Genomic DNA, 13,805 nt, shown 5'->3' on the forward strand with positions numbered 1-13,805 from the left:
ATAGTCTCTGCTCCATGCATGACCAAGTCTGGATCCAAGTCAGCATGCAAGCGAAGGAGCTGCCAAACTACCGAGTACTCAGGGAACAAACTTTTCTGCAGGGCGCGCAGCCGGCTGCGGATTCTTCCTTCCTAAGCACGTGGCTCCCGCTCCAGGGTCTTTAAAAGATGTCCCGGGTGGTGAACCCCACCCTTCTCTTGCTGTCGCCTCGGAGCTGCGCTCTGATTTGCTCGTGCGCCTGCTCACGCGCCTAACCAAGAAGCGCTGCCCAGAAGTTGGCGAGCTGCAGGCGCCGGCGGCAGAGCGCGCTTGTGCGCAGAGAAGCGCGGAGCTGGCGAGCCTTCCGCCCTTAAAGGCGAGTGCCACCCGGGGAAGGCGCGGAGAGCTGTAGCCCTGCGATGTGCCCGGAGCTGCACGAGTGGAGGCAGGTAAGGGGGCGTGGCTCTTGCACCTTTGAAGGCGATGCCTGGCTGGAATAGGTGAGCTCCTGTCAATCCATCAGAGTTGCTTCTGTGTGTCGGGTTTCTTGGGTTTATTTCGCGGGGATTCGGCGGGGTCTTCGAGGGCGCAACCTTATGCATGCTTACTCGGAAGTAAGCGTCGCTGTGCTGAATGAGGCTTGCCTGCAGGTTAGTGTGCATGGGACTGCAGGCTCATCTATCTTTAACGTCCTACATACTCTGGGTTTTTGTTTAAAAAAATAATAATTTGCTGGTTTTCAGCGTTAACACTTGGTTTCGAGATGATGGATCCAATGCCATTTGGTGTTGACATCTAGTGTGTGCTTGCAAAGACAGAGTAAGTCTCATTAAAATCAGTGGAACTTGCTTCCAAGTAAACGTGCAGAGGAGTAACGTGAATCACAGAACTGTAGAGTTGGAAGGGACCACAAAGCCGACTAGTGCAGGATTTTTTGCCCAATGTGGGGCTCAAACCCACAATCCTGAGATTAAGAGTCTCATGCTCTACTGACTGAGCTATCACAGGGGTGTTGATGGATGATTATTGACCTGGTGTCTGGGTAGAGTGTTGGACTTGGACTAAGGAGATCCATGCTCTGACCTTGTGCCAGTCCCACACTCTCAGGCTAACCTACCTTACAGGGTTGTTGTTGTAAGGATAAAATGGGGGAAGCAGTGTGATCTGTGTATAGCACCTTGAACTCCTTGGAGGAAAGGTGGGGTATAAATGCATGTAATAATAATTAAATTAAGATATTGTGAATTGCTTCACAGCTGTGTATAATAATAGTAATTATTATTAATAATAAAACTCTAGTATTCTGTGCACAGGTAGGGGAAGGGCTCTAGCTCACTGGTGAAGCATCTGCCTTGCATGCAAAAGTTCTAAGGTTCAATCCCTGGCATCTCAAGATAGGGTTTGAAGTGTCCCTTGTCTGAAACCCTGGAGAGCTGCTGCTACTTGGCATAGATAATGCTAAGCTAGATGGACGAAAGGTCGGATTCAGTGTAAGGCAGCTTCCTGTGTTCTTGCCAGTTGCTTATTTTTAAGATTCTTAGAGAGACAAAACAGAATTGGTAGGCTGGTGATATAAACTGATGAAGGGATATGCTGATTAAAATGCACATTTTATTAGCATATAAATGCACATTTATTTAATGCTGCACTAATTATTATTATTACTGCTGCATAGTATTGATGCTGCAGTTTATTATTAAGTAGTTTTTAATTGTTGCACTAATAATCATGAAGTATCTAAAGTTGCACAGGACGCAGGTGGTGCTGTGGTCCAAACCACTGAGCCTTTTGGGCTTGCCGATCAGAAGGTCGGTGGTTTGAATCCCCAAGACGGGGTGAGCTCCCGTTGTTCGGTCCCAGCTCCTGCCCACCTAGCAGTTCGAAAGCACGTCAAGTGCAAGTAGATAAATAGGTACCACTCCAGCGGGAAGGTAAAAGGCATTTCCATGTGCTGTTCTGGTTTGCCAGAAGCGGCTTAGTCATGCTGGCCACATGACCTGGAAGCTGTCTGCGGACAAACGCTGGCTCCCTCAGCCTATAGAGCAAGATGAGCGCCACAATCCCAGAGTCATCTGCAACTGGACCCAATGGTCAGGGGTACCTTTACCTTTACCTATCTAAAGTTGCACTAAGCAATGGACATACAGACCAACACCCCCACACACACACATACACTCAAAAAAGAGAGAACAGTGTGTAATTTACAGAATGGGTAAAGAATGTGAAGGACTAATTGGTGCATTTGTTTTAATTTTTAAAGTGCCACGGATGTAAATTGCAGCTCCTGTTCCTTGCCAAGGTTAATTGAAAAATCCATGGAAGAAGCAAGCCCCGTTGTGTTTAATAGGGCTTATTCCTAGATAAGTGTGCAGAGGATTGCAGCCTAGATGTTGAAAAGGAAACTGCCTCATATTAAACAAAATTCCAGTGAGGAAACCTAATGTGTACATTAGCCATTGTTTTGATTGCCGGCCAATAGAACCAGTGATAATGAGCTGTCTTCTTTTTAACTGCAAGGGATTGCTAAGCAGTTTCAAGAGATCTCGTGAGTGGTCATCCCTAAATGTCATGGCATGCAACTTCTCTGCACTTGTGCTTTTAGTGAAGCATTTCCCAGTCATCATTTTTTGTTATGCAAGCAGCCACCTGGTAAGGTACCTTGTTCTCCTAGGCTCTAGCATGCTGTACAAGCTGAGAACAGGTAGTGTAGAAGGACCAAAATGGGAAATCTCTGGTCCTCCAAATGTTGCAGAACTCCAGCTCCCATCAGCCCCAGCTAGTATGGTGAATGGGCAATGGGAGTCGCTGATCTTTATTTGTTTATATACTGCTTATCCACCCAAAAGGCTTCCAAGCAGTTTACAACTATAAAATCAAGTGTAAAAGCATTACCTAATTAAAATACACAGTAACAATTCCATTGGGACTTAATTAGGATGTACAATATAGGAGCTAGCGCAACTGGTAAAACAGTTAAAACAATAAAATCAGAAGTTCAGTTTAGGGGATTGCATACTTAAACAGGTGTGTCTTCAGGGGCCGGCGGAATGCCAATATTGATGGAGCCTCTTGTATTTCAGCAGTGAGGGCATTCCCTAACACTGGTGCAGCCAGTGAAAAAGCCCAATAATTATCAGATTGTGAGAAATCTAACCAGGTTCCATTCACTGATTGTAGTGCCCTTACCAGGCAGTGGGGAGAAAGATGGTTTTTCAGGTAACCTAGTCCAGATTAATTTAGGACTTTGTATGTAAGTAGCAGAACCTTAAAACTGGCTTGGTTGCTCATAGGCCACTGCTATTAGTAGTGGGAAGTGTGCTGAACTTAGCTCCCATGAAACTGCATCTCTGCTTAACCTGCCCTGCAGTGTTGGACATTTAGTCATAAAAAAGTTACTTTCATATCTAGTACCTTATGGTTCCATACCGACTTTAAGTAACCTGTAACTGCTGCAAAAAAAACCAACCCTCCACATTCTATACCCAGAGGGATTATATTATGAAGACAGAGCAATATTTATATATTTCAAATATTTGGATCTCAAACCTTATGGTTAGTGGTCAGTTGGTTCTATTTACTACAGGAAAGGACATAGAAGATACAAACCTGAGCAACTTGATATCCTCCTAGACTTTGTTTACTTATTTCTGCAACCATAGTGGCTAGCACTAAGACACACACCCTCACCTTAACAAAAAAAGCCCTTCATTTCTTCTGATCCTGAAATCTGTACTGTGCAGTGAGGAATGGGTTCTTCTGTTGCAGCACTGGATGCAACCCAATTTAAAAAAGCATCAAAAGGTGAGAGAAATTTAAAAACCACAGCATCCAGCCAGAAAGACTTGTTGAAACAAAAATGCCTTCCACAGTTTCCAGAAATTACAAATAGTGGGTGTTTATTGTATCTCAACAAGGATGCAGTTCCACAAAACAGGGGCAGACACAGAGAAGGCCCTGCTCTGTGTTACTGGGGATGCTCCCCTGGATTCAGGCATGGGCACAAGCCCCTTTTGGGGGTTGACCAAACCAAGTTGAGTCCCTGGATTCCTTTAACGGAATGCCATTCACATAGGGATGGTGAGACCGTTCTCCCACCCCTATCACGTGAACCAGGGCCTATCCGCAACCTTGTGACGAATTGCTATGTGGCAGACGAAACCCAAATGGCCACAGCCAATCAGCCAAGTGGGGAAAATTTCTGCCGTGCCCCTGTCCCAACAACAGACAACACACGACGGCATAGCAAGGTCAATCACAAAATGCCCTAAAATTAGGGAGAGGTGGGCAGGTGTTCTGATGCACAAGCTGAAAGAGGAGGCTCTGGGATACATGCATGGGTTTATATAGGCCCCTTGATCCACTTAGACTGCGTACCATTGGCCAGATTACACCCAGCAATGAGGGACCTACCAATTGGGTGTTGTGGCTATCCAATAGACCCACCCACAACCAGGTCAGCCTCCAGGTCTCACTGCAAGACGTGCCCTCTTTTTGGGAGGACACGATCTCTCAGGCAGACTGCATCTGAGCTGCATAGGGCCTTGTATGTTAGCACCAAAATCTTGACCCAGTAGCAGATTGGCAGCCACTGCAGATCTTGCAGACAGTGCTACATGAGGAATTGAGGAAACTGCAAACAACGATGCATAATTGTTCATTCTGTTGCTTTGCCCCAGCATGGGCTCTTTGACTTGCATGTGTCATTTTCTCTAGGAGAGAGAAGGCTGCCTCTGGCAGCTGAAGAATGAAGTCCCCTCCTTGCTGCCTGTCCCTTTCTTCAGGAGCATCTGGAGAGGAGCTGGGTGAGAGCACGTCCTTTGGATCTGTGGAGTCCAGTGTTTTCTGCAGCGAGGAGGAGCCAGGAACCTTGCTGCGGCCGGTGGCCCCGTCCTTGGACTGCATCACAGTCAATGTGGGAGGGGCCCGCTTTGTGCTGTCCCAGAAAAAGCTGTGCTGCTACCCGGACACCCGCCTGGGCAAGCTGGCTGTAGTGGTGTCAGCTGCCCGGGATGTTGCCTCCAGCCTCCTGGAACTCTGCGATGATGCCAATTTGGTGGAGAATGAATATTTCTTTGATCGGAGCTCTCAGGCATTTAGTTACATCCATAATTACTACCAGACGGGCCGGCTGCATGTGATGGATCAGCTCTGTGCACTTTCCTTCCTGCAGGAGATCCAGTACTGGGGGCTAGATGAGCTCAGCATTGACTCTTGCTGCAGAGACAGGTGGGTAATCGATGGGGCCATGGGCCCAAATCCAGTAGGGCTGGGGAAGGCTTCAGTAGGGCATTGTAGATTAATTCTGCAGTTGGGGAGAGTAGAGGTAAGCACAGATGAAGGGAATTAAGATGAGGTGGTGGCCTGGGTGCCACTGATGTGGATTCTTGCCACCTAGGCAAGGCAGCAGCTGGACAGAAAATGATGGCAGTGGTTGAGTTTGGTATTGAAGTAACCCAGTTGCTTGTGTACTTGGAAAGGGGGTAGAAGTTGGGGTTGTGGATGGGCCCGCTGCAGAAGGGCTCACTGGGGGTGGGGGTGGCAAGGTGAGGGAGGGAGGAAAGCAGACAAGTGCTGGGGGGGGGCAACTCCAACAGTTTTTTTCTAGAAAAAAATCACTGGGTATACTACAACTACTACTACTACTACTAATAATAATAATAATAATACCTTATTATTTATACCCCAGCCACTCCGGGTGCTCCCAATGGAATATTAAACAGAATAAAACTTCAAACATTAAAATCTTCCCTGACCAGGGCTGCCTTCAGATGTCTTCTAAAAGTCAGATACAGTGGTACCTCGGGTTAAGTACTTAATTCGTTCTGGAGGTCCGTTCTTAACCTGAAACTGTTCTTAACCTGAAGCACCACTTTAGCTAATGGGGCCTCCTGCTGCCGCCAGCCCCCGGAGCACGATTTCTGTTCTCATCCTGAAGCAAAGTTCTTAACCTGAAGCACTATTTCTGGGTTAGCGGAGTCTGTAACCTGAAGTGTATGTAACCTGAAGTGTATGTAACCTGAAGCATATGTAACCCGAGGTACCACTGCAGTTGTTTATTTCCTTGACATCTGGTGGGAGGGCGTTCCACAGGGCAGGTGCCACTACTGAGAAGGCCCTCTGCCTGGTTCCCTGTAACCTCACTTCTTGCAGTGAGGGAACCATCAGAAGGCCCTCAGAGCTAAACAATGGGGGTGGAGGTATACTGGGCTGAGGCTGCCTAATGTAACCTTGAAACAGGTTCCTCTTGGGATTAAATGAATGTATGATCTAAAGCAGGGACGACTAGCTTGTGACTCTCTGGATGTTGATGAGCTACAACTCCCATCAGCCCTGCCAATTAGCCATACTGGTTGGAGCTGATGGGAGCTGTAGTCCAAGACACCTTGAGGGCCACTGGTTAGCCACCCCTGTTTTTAAGGCAGACTTGATGTGTAGCACGGAGGAGTTGAGGTTCATTTTAGGTTTGTCCCTTTTGCTGATCATCCGGCTTTACAGCTCTGAGGTTCACAAGAGCACACCTTGAAGTTTGTGGCCGCTGTCTTTTTGCATTTCTAACTGAAGTTGGTTGTGGTGTGCACATGCTGCCACGTGTGTTTGCATTCATTTCAGATGTACTATAAGTTTCACATTTTGTGTTTCGCTGCCCTGCACAGGTACTTCAGGAGGAAGGAACTAAGCGAAGCCTTGGATATCAAGAAAGAAGCTGAAGCACTTGATGCCCAGGAAGAGGAAGAGGACTTCTCCGGGAGCCTCTGCCCCAGATTCAGGCAGAAGCTTTGGGAGGTATTGGAAAAACCTGGGTCTTCTGTCGCTGCCAGGACTTTTGGAACCATCTCCATGGCCTTTGTCATCATCTCTATTGCCAACATGGCCCTCATCTCTGTGGAACTGAGCTGGCTGCCACCACACCTCCTTGACATCCTAGAGTACGTGTGTATTGCCTGGTTCACAGGAGAGTTTGTCCTGCGTTTCCTGTGCGCACAGAAGAAATTCTACTTCATACGGAATGTAGCAAACATCATAGACCTGCTGGCCATTTTGCCCTTCTACATCACTCTGGTAGTGGAGAGCTTGCGTGGCAGACACAGCTCCCAGGAGCTGGAAAACATGGGACGTATTGTTCAGGTGTTAAGGCTGCTGAGGGGTCTGCGCATGCTGAAGTTGGGCCGCCATTCAACAGGTAAATCTACATGGTGTAGGAAACTCTTGGGGAAATTCATTCTTTTGTGGTTCTGCCTAAGGGGGGGGGGGACTTTAAGAAACTCAGATAAGAAGCTGACTTCCATATGAGCAGAGGCCCACAACATGAGACTGGTCCCATGTTGCAAGCTAAACTTTGTAGCCACCAAACTCCAGACAGACCCTTCCCCAGAATCATTTCCAAGGCAAGCAGGTGACTGTACATATCCAAGATAGGTTTAACAGTCCATCACTCTTGATGGGGAACAGGGGTCTCCTATCAACTCTCAGCACCCTTGACAAACTACAGCTCCCAGAAGTCTTTGGGGAAGCCACAACTGTTTAAAAGTGGTATCCAGTGCTTTGTGTGAGTGTAGGGTGTGTGTGTCGGTACTCACCATGAAGTTGTTACAGTAAGTGCCATACTTTTAACATTTGGGGGAGGGAAATGTGCCGGTACTGCGTACCCCTGAGTGCCCCCCAGTCAGAGAGAAAAGCACTGGTAGTATCATAGTGCTTTAAATATATGGTGTGAATGTGGCCAGAGAAAGGGTATTTCATAATTCCATTCCTTTCACTTTATCGACTTACTGTGTCACCACAATGCCTAATTTCAACAGTGCTTCCTCTGTCATCTGATGGACACAGTCTCTTGTCTGAAAGCTGCCTTAAACCAGGTGATGCTATCTCCTGATCTCCCTCAGTATAGTCTACTTTGCCCAGCAGTGCCTCTCCAGGATCAAAAGCAGATGTCTTTCCTGCCATTTGATCCTTCTAAGAAGAGATGCTGGGCATTGAACCAAGGATCTTTTGCATGCAAAACAGAAGCTCTACCTCGGAGCTGTGGTACCTTTCCTAGGACCTTTCATCATAAGAGTTGGAAGATGTCCATTAAACTTTAATTAGTTTAATGTTAAGTAAACATCCAGTGCGCTTCCAACGCCATAAATCTTATCTCAGCAGAGAATTTCGTGCAGCGGCTGAAGAAGGCAGGAGAGTCAGTACCTTTCAATGAAGAATCCTGGAGCAAGCACTTTGGAACTCAGGAAAAAACTTTATTTACAAAAGAAAAACCCTGGCGATAAAGCACACATGCTTTTATCTCCGGCATAAAGAAAACTTTACTCTAAACTTAACTCATATCAGCAAACACGCCCATGGCCACAAACTGAGTCTGCGAGTCAGGTCAAGGGGGGAGGGAGGGAAAACACACAGGTGAACTGACTATTTATACAAACTAACTCACATTCCTGGATGCTTAATGACTTCCAGCTGCTCAGTGATTAGAGCGACTTGTTACCTCTTAACCCTTTAGTACCAACAGAAGAAAGGGACGCAGGTGGCGCTGTGGGTTAAAGCCTCAGCGCCTAGGGCTTGCCGATCGAAAGGTCGGCGGTTCGAATCCCCGCGGCGGGGTGCGCTCCCGTTGTTCGGTCCCAGCGCCTGCCAACCTAGCAGTTCGAAAGCACGCTCGGGTGCAAGTAGATAAATAGGGACCGCTTTCTAGCGGGAAGGTAAACGGCGTTTCTGTGTGCAGCTCTGGCTCGCCAGAGCAGCGATGTCACGCTGGCCACGTGACCCGGAAGTGTCTTCGGACAGCGCTGGCCCCTGGCCTCTTGAGTGAGATGGGCGCACAACCCCAGAGTCTGGCAAGACTGGCCCGTACGGGCAGGGGTACCTTTACCTTTACCTTTTACCAACAGAAGAGACCATGAGGACCATCTAGTCCAACCCGCTGCAATGCAGGAATTTTTCACCCAGCATGGGGCTTGACCCATAGCTCTCAGATTAAGAGTCTCCTGCTCTAGTGCCTTCTTAGCAAGCCACACTTTCCAAAGGAAACAGAATCTTTTCTGTATCCCACAATTGTGGGAGGATTAAGCCGAGGGGACCAGTTCACCTCAGGATGACATCTCCCTCTAGAAAACTATGTAAATCTGCCCTGAGGTCCTACAGTTCTGAGAAGCTGAATAGGCAAATGATTTTTAGGTTACCAGGGTGGGAAGTCTGTGACCCTTCTAGCTGTCGATGGACTCCCATCAGCCTCTGCCAGGAATGATGGGAGTTGTAACCCAGCAACATTTGAAGGGCAACTGGTTCCTCACCCCTGGTCTGAGGCCTAGTTCTTACAAGGAACAAACCTGTTTCTGAACTGCGCCAATAGTTGTAGGGTCCGGCAGGAATTACATGACTGAATTCTCCTTCGTACAACAACAACAGAAGAAAAATCCCTACATGCAGGAAAACTAACATGTTAGGAAGAAGACTGGCCTAAAACCTTCACTGCATCTAGTTTTCTCTGTTCAGGGAATTTGACTTGTTTGGGCAGTGGGGTGGAAGAGTATCCAATCATGTTAGCATCCTGAAGTGGTACAGTCCAGAAATAATGTTATTACCCCAACACAGGTTAATTGGACCGTCATGCTAGAAACTCCCTCTAATCACTTCTCCTAACCTTTTCATCACCCCCCTATTAGTGCTATATAAGCTAATTTGGTTGCCTGCCCGTTTCATTGTCAACCGTGAGTAAACTGGCAAGGGTCAGAGATGCCCTGCTATCAGCATTGCATTACTATTCAAAATAAAACTGGATTCATATCTGCAAACATTTGCCTAGAAGGGGTTGCCTATATGAACACAGCTATTCTGAATTTATAATACTCTATTCACTTCTTTTATTCTTGAACAGATCAGATTGGAAAGTCATAGCAGCAAGGCTGTGTTTGCAGCTGATGGGCTCAAATGTTGCCTCAGGTGAATCTGTTGTTGCAACATGTTCCCCACTTCCTCAAATGAAGATAATTCCAGGAGGCTCAGAAAACAATGTAAAACTGTTAAAGATACTGAAACACTCAAACACATATTTGTTTCTCTCTCAAACTTCCAGCATTGCAGCCAACCTCTGGGTATCTAATTCAGAAAAGATGCCAGCTTCCAGGAGACAACCTCCTTACAATAGGTTCCCATTGACAAGCTGTAAATAAACTGAGCATTATTGAACTGTTAACAAAGCAATGGGCTTCCAGCATCTGTAATTTCTTTTATTTTCAGAATCATTACAGTTTGTAACATATTGCAGGAAGAAAGAGAGAGGAAAGAAACTTTTATGTCCATATAACATATGTGATCTAGGTTAGTCAGGGGTGCCATGAAAGATAAGAGAGTCCTCTTTCCTTGCTGGTCCCTTGGAATCAATTTTCACTCATCATAGGAGGTGAGGTGAGAATTTATTTAAAGAGACAATGAGGAATATTGAGATTGAGTAAGGGCAGAAGAAACTTGCTGGTATCCAAGCCGGGGCAAAATGGCAATGAACTCTTATGGTGAGGACTTCTACTCACAATGCATCCTGGTGTTAAAGAGTCCATGTATTGTGTTAAAACATGATACCACTCCTGCAGGCAAGTTATACTTGCTACTCCATCAGACTAGCATAAGTTATAGAAAGTGCTAACTTGACACATCTTGACACTACGGCATATTGTTTTTATGTCGTATCTCCCATACATAGATTGATGGATCACCAGCTCTTGAATTGTTCCATCTCTGAAGAAACTTGGAGAAGGCTTGAGATGGAAAACAGTCAATTTTTATTTTAAGCAACTGAGATGTGCCATTAAAATGACATTCACAAGAGACATAAATTAGGTGCTATGCATTGCAAGCCTGTTTGTGCTTGGAAGGAACCCCATCAAGTTCAATGAGACTAACTCCCAGATGTCTGTATAGGACTTCAGTCTAAAAATATGAGGGTTGAGGCTGTTTTTACACGTGCATGTACATAAATTGCAGCTGTGTGGAGTACCTCAATCGAACAGAATCTTGTTTTGATGTGAAGCTAGTTGATATGAAAGGGGATTTTTTGGGAGGAGGGGCCAGGGCTGGTGATAATAAAGCTATAGTCCTGAACTCATACAGTTGGCAGTTAACTGCATCTAAAATTCATTATTTCATTTACATTTAGTATTGAGGTACAGCAGATGAATGTCAGCTCTTGCATGCAGGAAATGATTCTCAAGTACAAAATTTGGAGAGATGACTGGGTAAGCAGTATCACTTACTTAAGGACTTCAGCAGAACTCAGATGGATCCTGAGTCAACAAACTAAATATGAGCCAACAGCGTGATGCTGCTTTAAAAGGGCAAATGCTAATATGGGTTACACAGAAGTACTGCATCGAAGGCATGGGAAGAAATTGTTCTACTCTACTGAGTGCTGGTTAATTCCCAGCTACATAAGGATACTAAATATGTTTTGTTTTGGTTTTAACCGTTAAAGAAGAATAGCAGGGCTGAATTCGTTGGAAGAATTGTTCCATTCATTCAGACCCCATGTCCATCCCCTCCAAAAGCATTTTCCTTCCTCTTTTGCGATATTGGGCCTCCTCCCCTAATAAATACTGGGTGAGATGAGAGCACTTTTTCAACCCAAGGGCTACATCCTCTCCTGAGGACCACATGCCAGTGGTAGGTGGGACCAGAGGCAAAAGTGGGTGGATAAATAAATGCAGATTTTACCTTTGTACAGTAGGCCAGGAAAGGAGGCTTGTGCCCTAGGGAGAGTTTTGAGGGCCCAATAGAAAGACCTAGAGACATTTGGCCTCTGAGCCACCTCAAACCTAAGGAAATATATGTACCAGGGACTGTTCTCCCTGCCAAGTTGGACGTGGGAAGTGTCCAAGTGGGCTTTAGTTCAACCTCTACTGCTCAGAAGGCAGGAGTTCACATGACCACAGCTTTGCTCAAGGCCTCTCTATCCCACTCCATTACTGGTCCTGTTTAGCTTGTTTTACTATTGCCCTTGCAGCAGGGAGGAGAATGGGGACAAAACTAGAATTATGGGGCTTAGCTGTCATTGGTGCAGGTTCCACCTGCCGTTGGCATCCCAGCCATCCACCCTACAAGTCCCAGGGACATCAGGCTTCAGGGAATCTGATCCCTCCCACGGTGGCAGCCAAGAAGCAGATAAACAAAAAATGTTTCTTACCAAGTAATTTATTCACTATGCACAGAGAGAGCTGAAGGAATGCATTCTAACTAGGATAATGCCATTGCTCTGAGTAAAGTCCCACCCCCTCCGTCTGTTCTATTGTATGTCACACCTAATGTGAGCTTTCTGCCTCTGAGCTTTCTATTCTACTACCCTCAGTGCACGCCTGGTCCTGGGAGAGGGGAGGTCAGGAATGCTTTCCAAAGACACTGAGTCTGTCAGTGGTCTTTCCCCTGGTGCTGCTTCTTCCTGCTGTTCGTCTTCCAATATTTCCCAGCTTCTCCCCTCTGCAGTCTCTGAACCATGCCCTTCTGCAAACCACTGTTCTAAATCTATACAGTCCTCCTGTTCTTGGGAAGGTTCAGGAGAAGGGGTGGTGGTCCCCACCATTCCTCCTCAGTCCGGCCCCTGAGAAGGGGGCACCTGCCACCACTGATGGAGGCTGTGACCTGAACTGAAATCCTCTATTGTGTTGCAGGTTTGCGGTCCCTGGGCATGACCATTGCCCAGTGCTACGAAGAGGTCGGCATGCTTCTGCTTTTCCTCTCTGTGGGCATCTCCATCTTCTCCACCATGGAGTTCTTTGTCGAGCAAGGTGTCCATGGCACAACCTTTACAAGTGTGCCCTGTGCTTGGTGGTGGGCTACGACATCCATGACTACAGTTGGCTACGGAGACATTAGGCCGGACACAACCATCGGCAAGATAGTGGCGTTCGTGTGTATATTGTCGGGAATTCTCATTCTGGCTTTGCCGATAGCCATCATCAATGACCGCTTTTCTGCCTGTTACTTCACGCTGAAGATAAAGGAAGCTGCTCTCCGGCAGCGTGAAGCCTTAAAGAAGCTCACAAAGAACATGTCCAGCGATTGCACCGTCAATGTTAATTTGCGCGACGTCTATGCTCGAAGTGTCATGGATGTGCTGAGGCTAAAAGGCCGGGACAGAACAAGCACCAGAAGCAGTGGTGGTGATGAGTTTTGGTTTTGATTTCTTTAAAAAACAAAACAGCATAAGGCAGGGGTAGCCAATGTTGTACTGTCCAGATATTGTTAGACTACAACACCCATCATTTTATTACCATTGGCAATGTTTGCTGGGACTGATGGGAGTTGTAATCCAACAACTTCTAGAGAACACTACACTGTTTAAAATGTGTGTCTAATGTTTCGTCAGCCTTGATAATAAATGCTGTGTTGAATACGAGGCTAACAATTGTTTCATGTTCTCCCCTATTAAATTTCCCTTTCCAGGTTTCTGAGCATATGACAACAATTACCCTAACCCAAAGGCTTATTAAAAGCAAAAACTCTCAGGTTATACTGACTCTTACCATTTAGACCATTCATTGGCATAAAATGGCAGATTCATCTACATAAAACAATGTTTCGGTTATTTGGTAATAGTTCTTATGCTTGCTTTAATATGAAAAAATAAAGTGTTAGCAAAATGAAAGTTGTTGCACTGTTTTGTTTTATATTTTAAAGAGTTTTTTATAAAAAAAAAATAGCAAGAGATGAGGAGCCTTTACAGTTGTGTCACAATAGCCAATTTGAGACATGATTTAGTCCATCTCAGACTCAGCTTCTCTTAATCTCATTTACCCTTTTGAGGAAAGTCATACTTATAGCCTAAATCAGATGTGAGGAACCTGAGA

General features: G+C 46.1%; 1 protein-coding gene across 3 annotated transcripts; it reads left to right on the forward strand.

Annotated features, from left to right (window-relative positions):
- Positions 1 to 269: 269 nt before the first annotated feature.
- On the forward strand, positions 270 to 13,569 carry KCNV1 (potassium voltage-gated channel modifier subfamily V member 1). Of its 3 annotated transcripts, none has more exons than XM_081918868.1 (4): positions 270 to 479; positions 4,693 to 5,205; positions 6,633 to 7,159; positions 12,627 to 13,569. In XM_081918868.1, the coding sequence occupies exons 2-4, from the start codon at positions 4,724 to 4,726 to the stop codon at positions 13,136 to 13,138; spliced, it is 1,521 nt and encodes a 506-aa protein (XP_081774994.1). In that variant the 5' UTR covers positions 270 to 479; positions 4,693 to 4,723; the 3' UTR covers positions 13,139 to 13,569. The 3 variants fall into 3 exon arrangements, with proteins under 3 accessions (XP_081774994.1, XP_081774995.1, XP_081774996.1); XM_081918869.1 differs by having other exon boundaries at positions 270 to 428; XM_081918870.1 differs by lacking the exon at positions 270 to 479 and adding an exon at positions 514 to 629.
- The last annotated feature ends 236 nt before the right edge of the window (positions 13,570 to 13,805 follow it).

This window comes from Podarcis melisellensis (assembly GCF_964234715.1).
Source record: "Podarcis melisellensis genome assembly, chromosome: 7".
In the NCBI taxonomy this organism is placed as follows: domain Eukaryota; kingdom Metazoa; phylum Chordata; class Lepidosauria; order Squamata; family Lacertidae; genus Podarcis; species Podarcis melisellensis.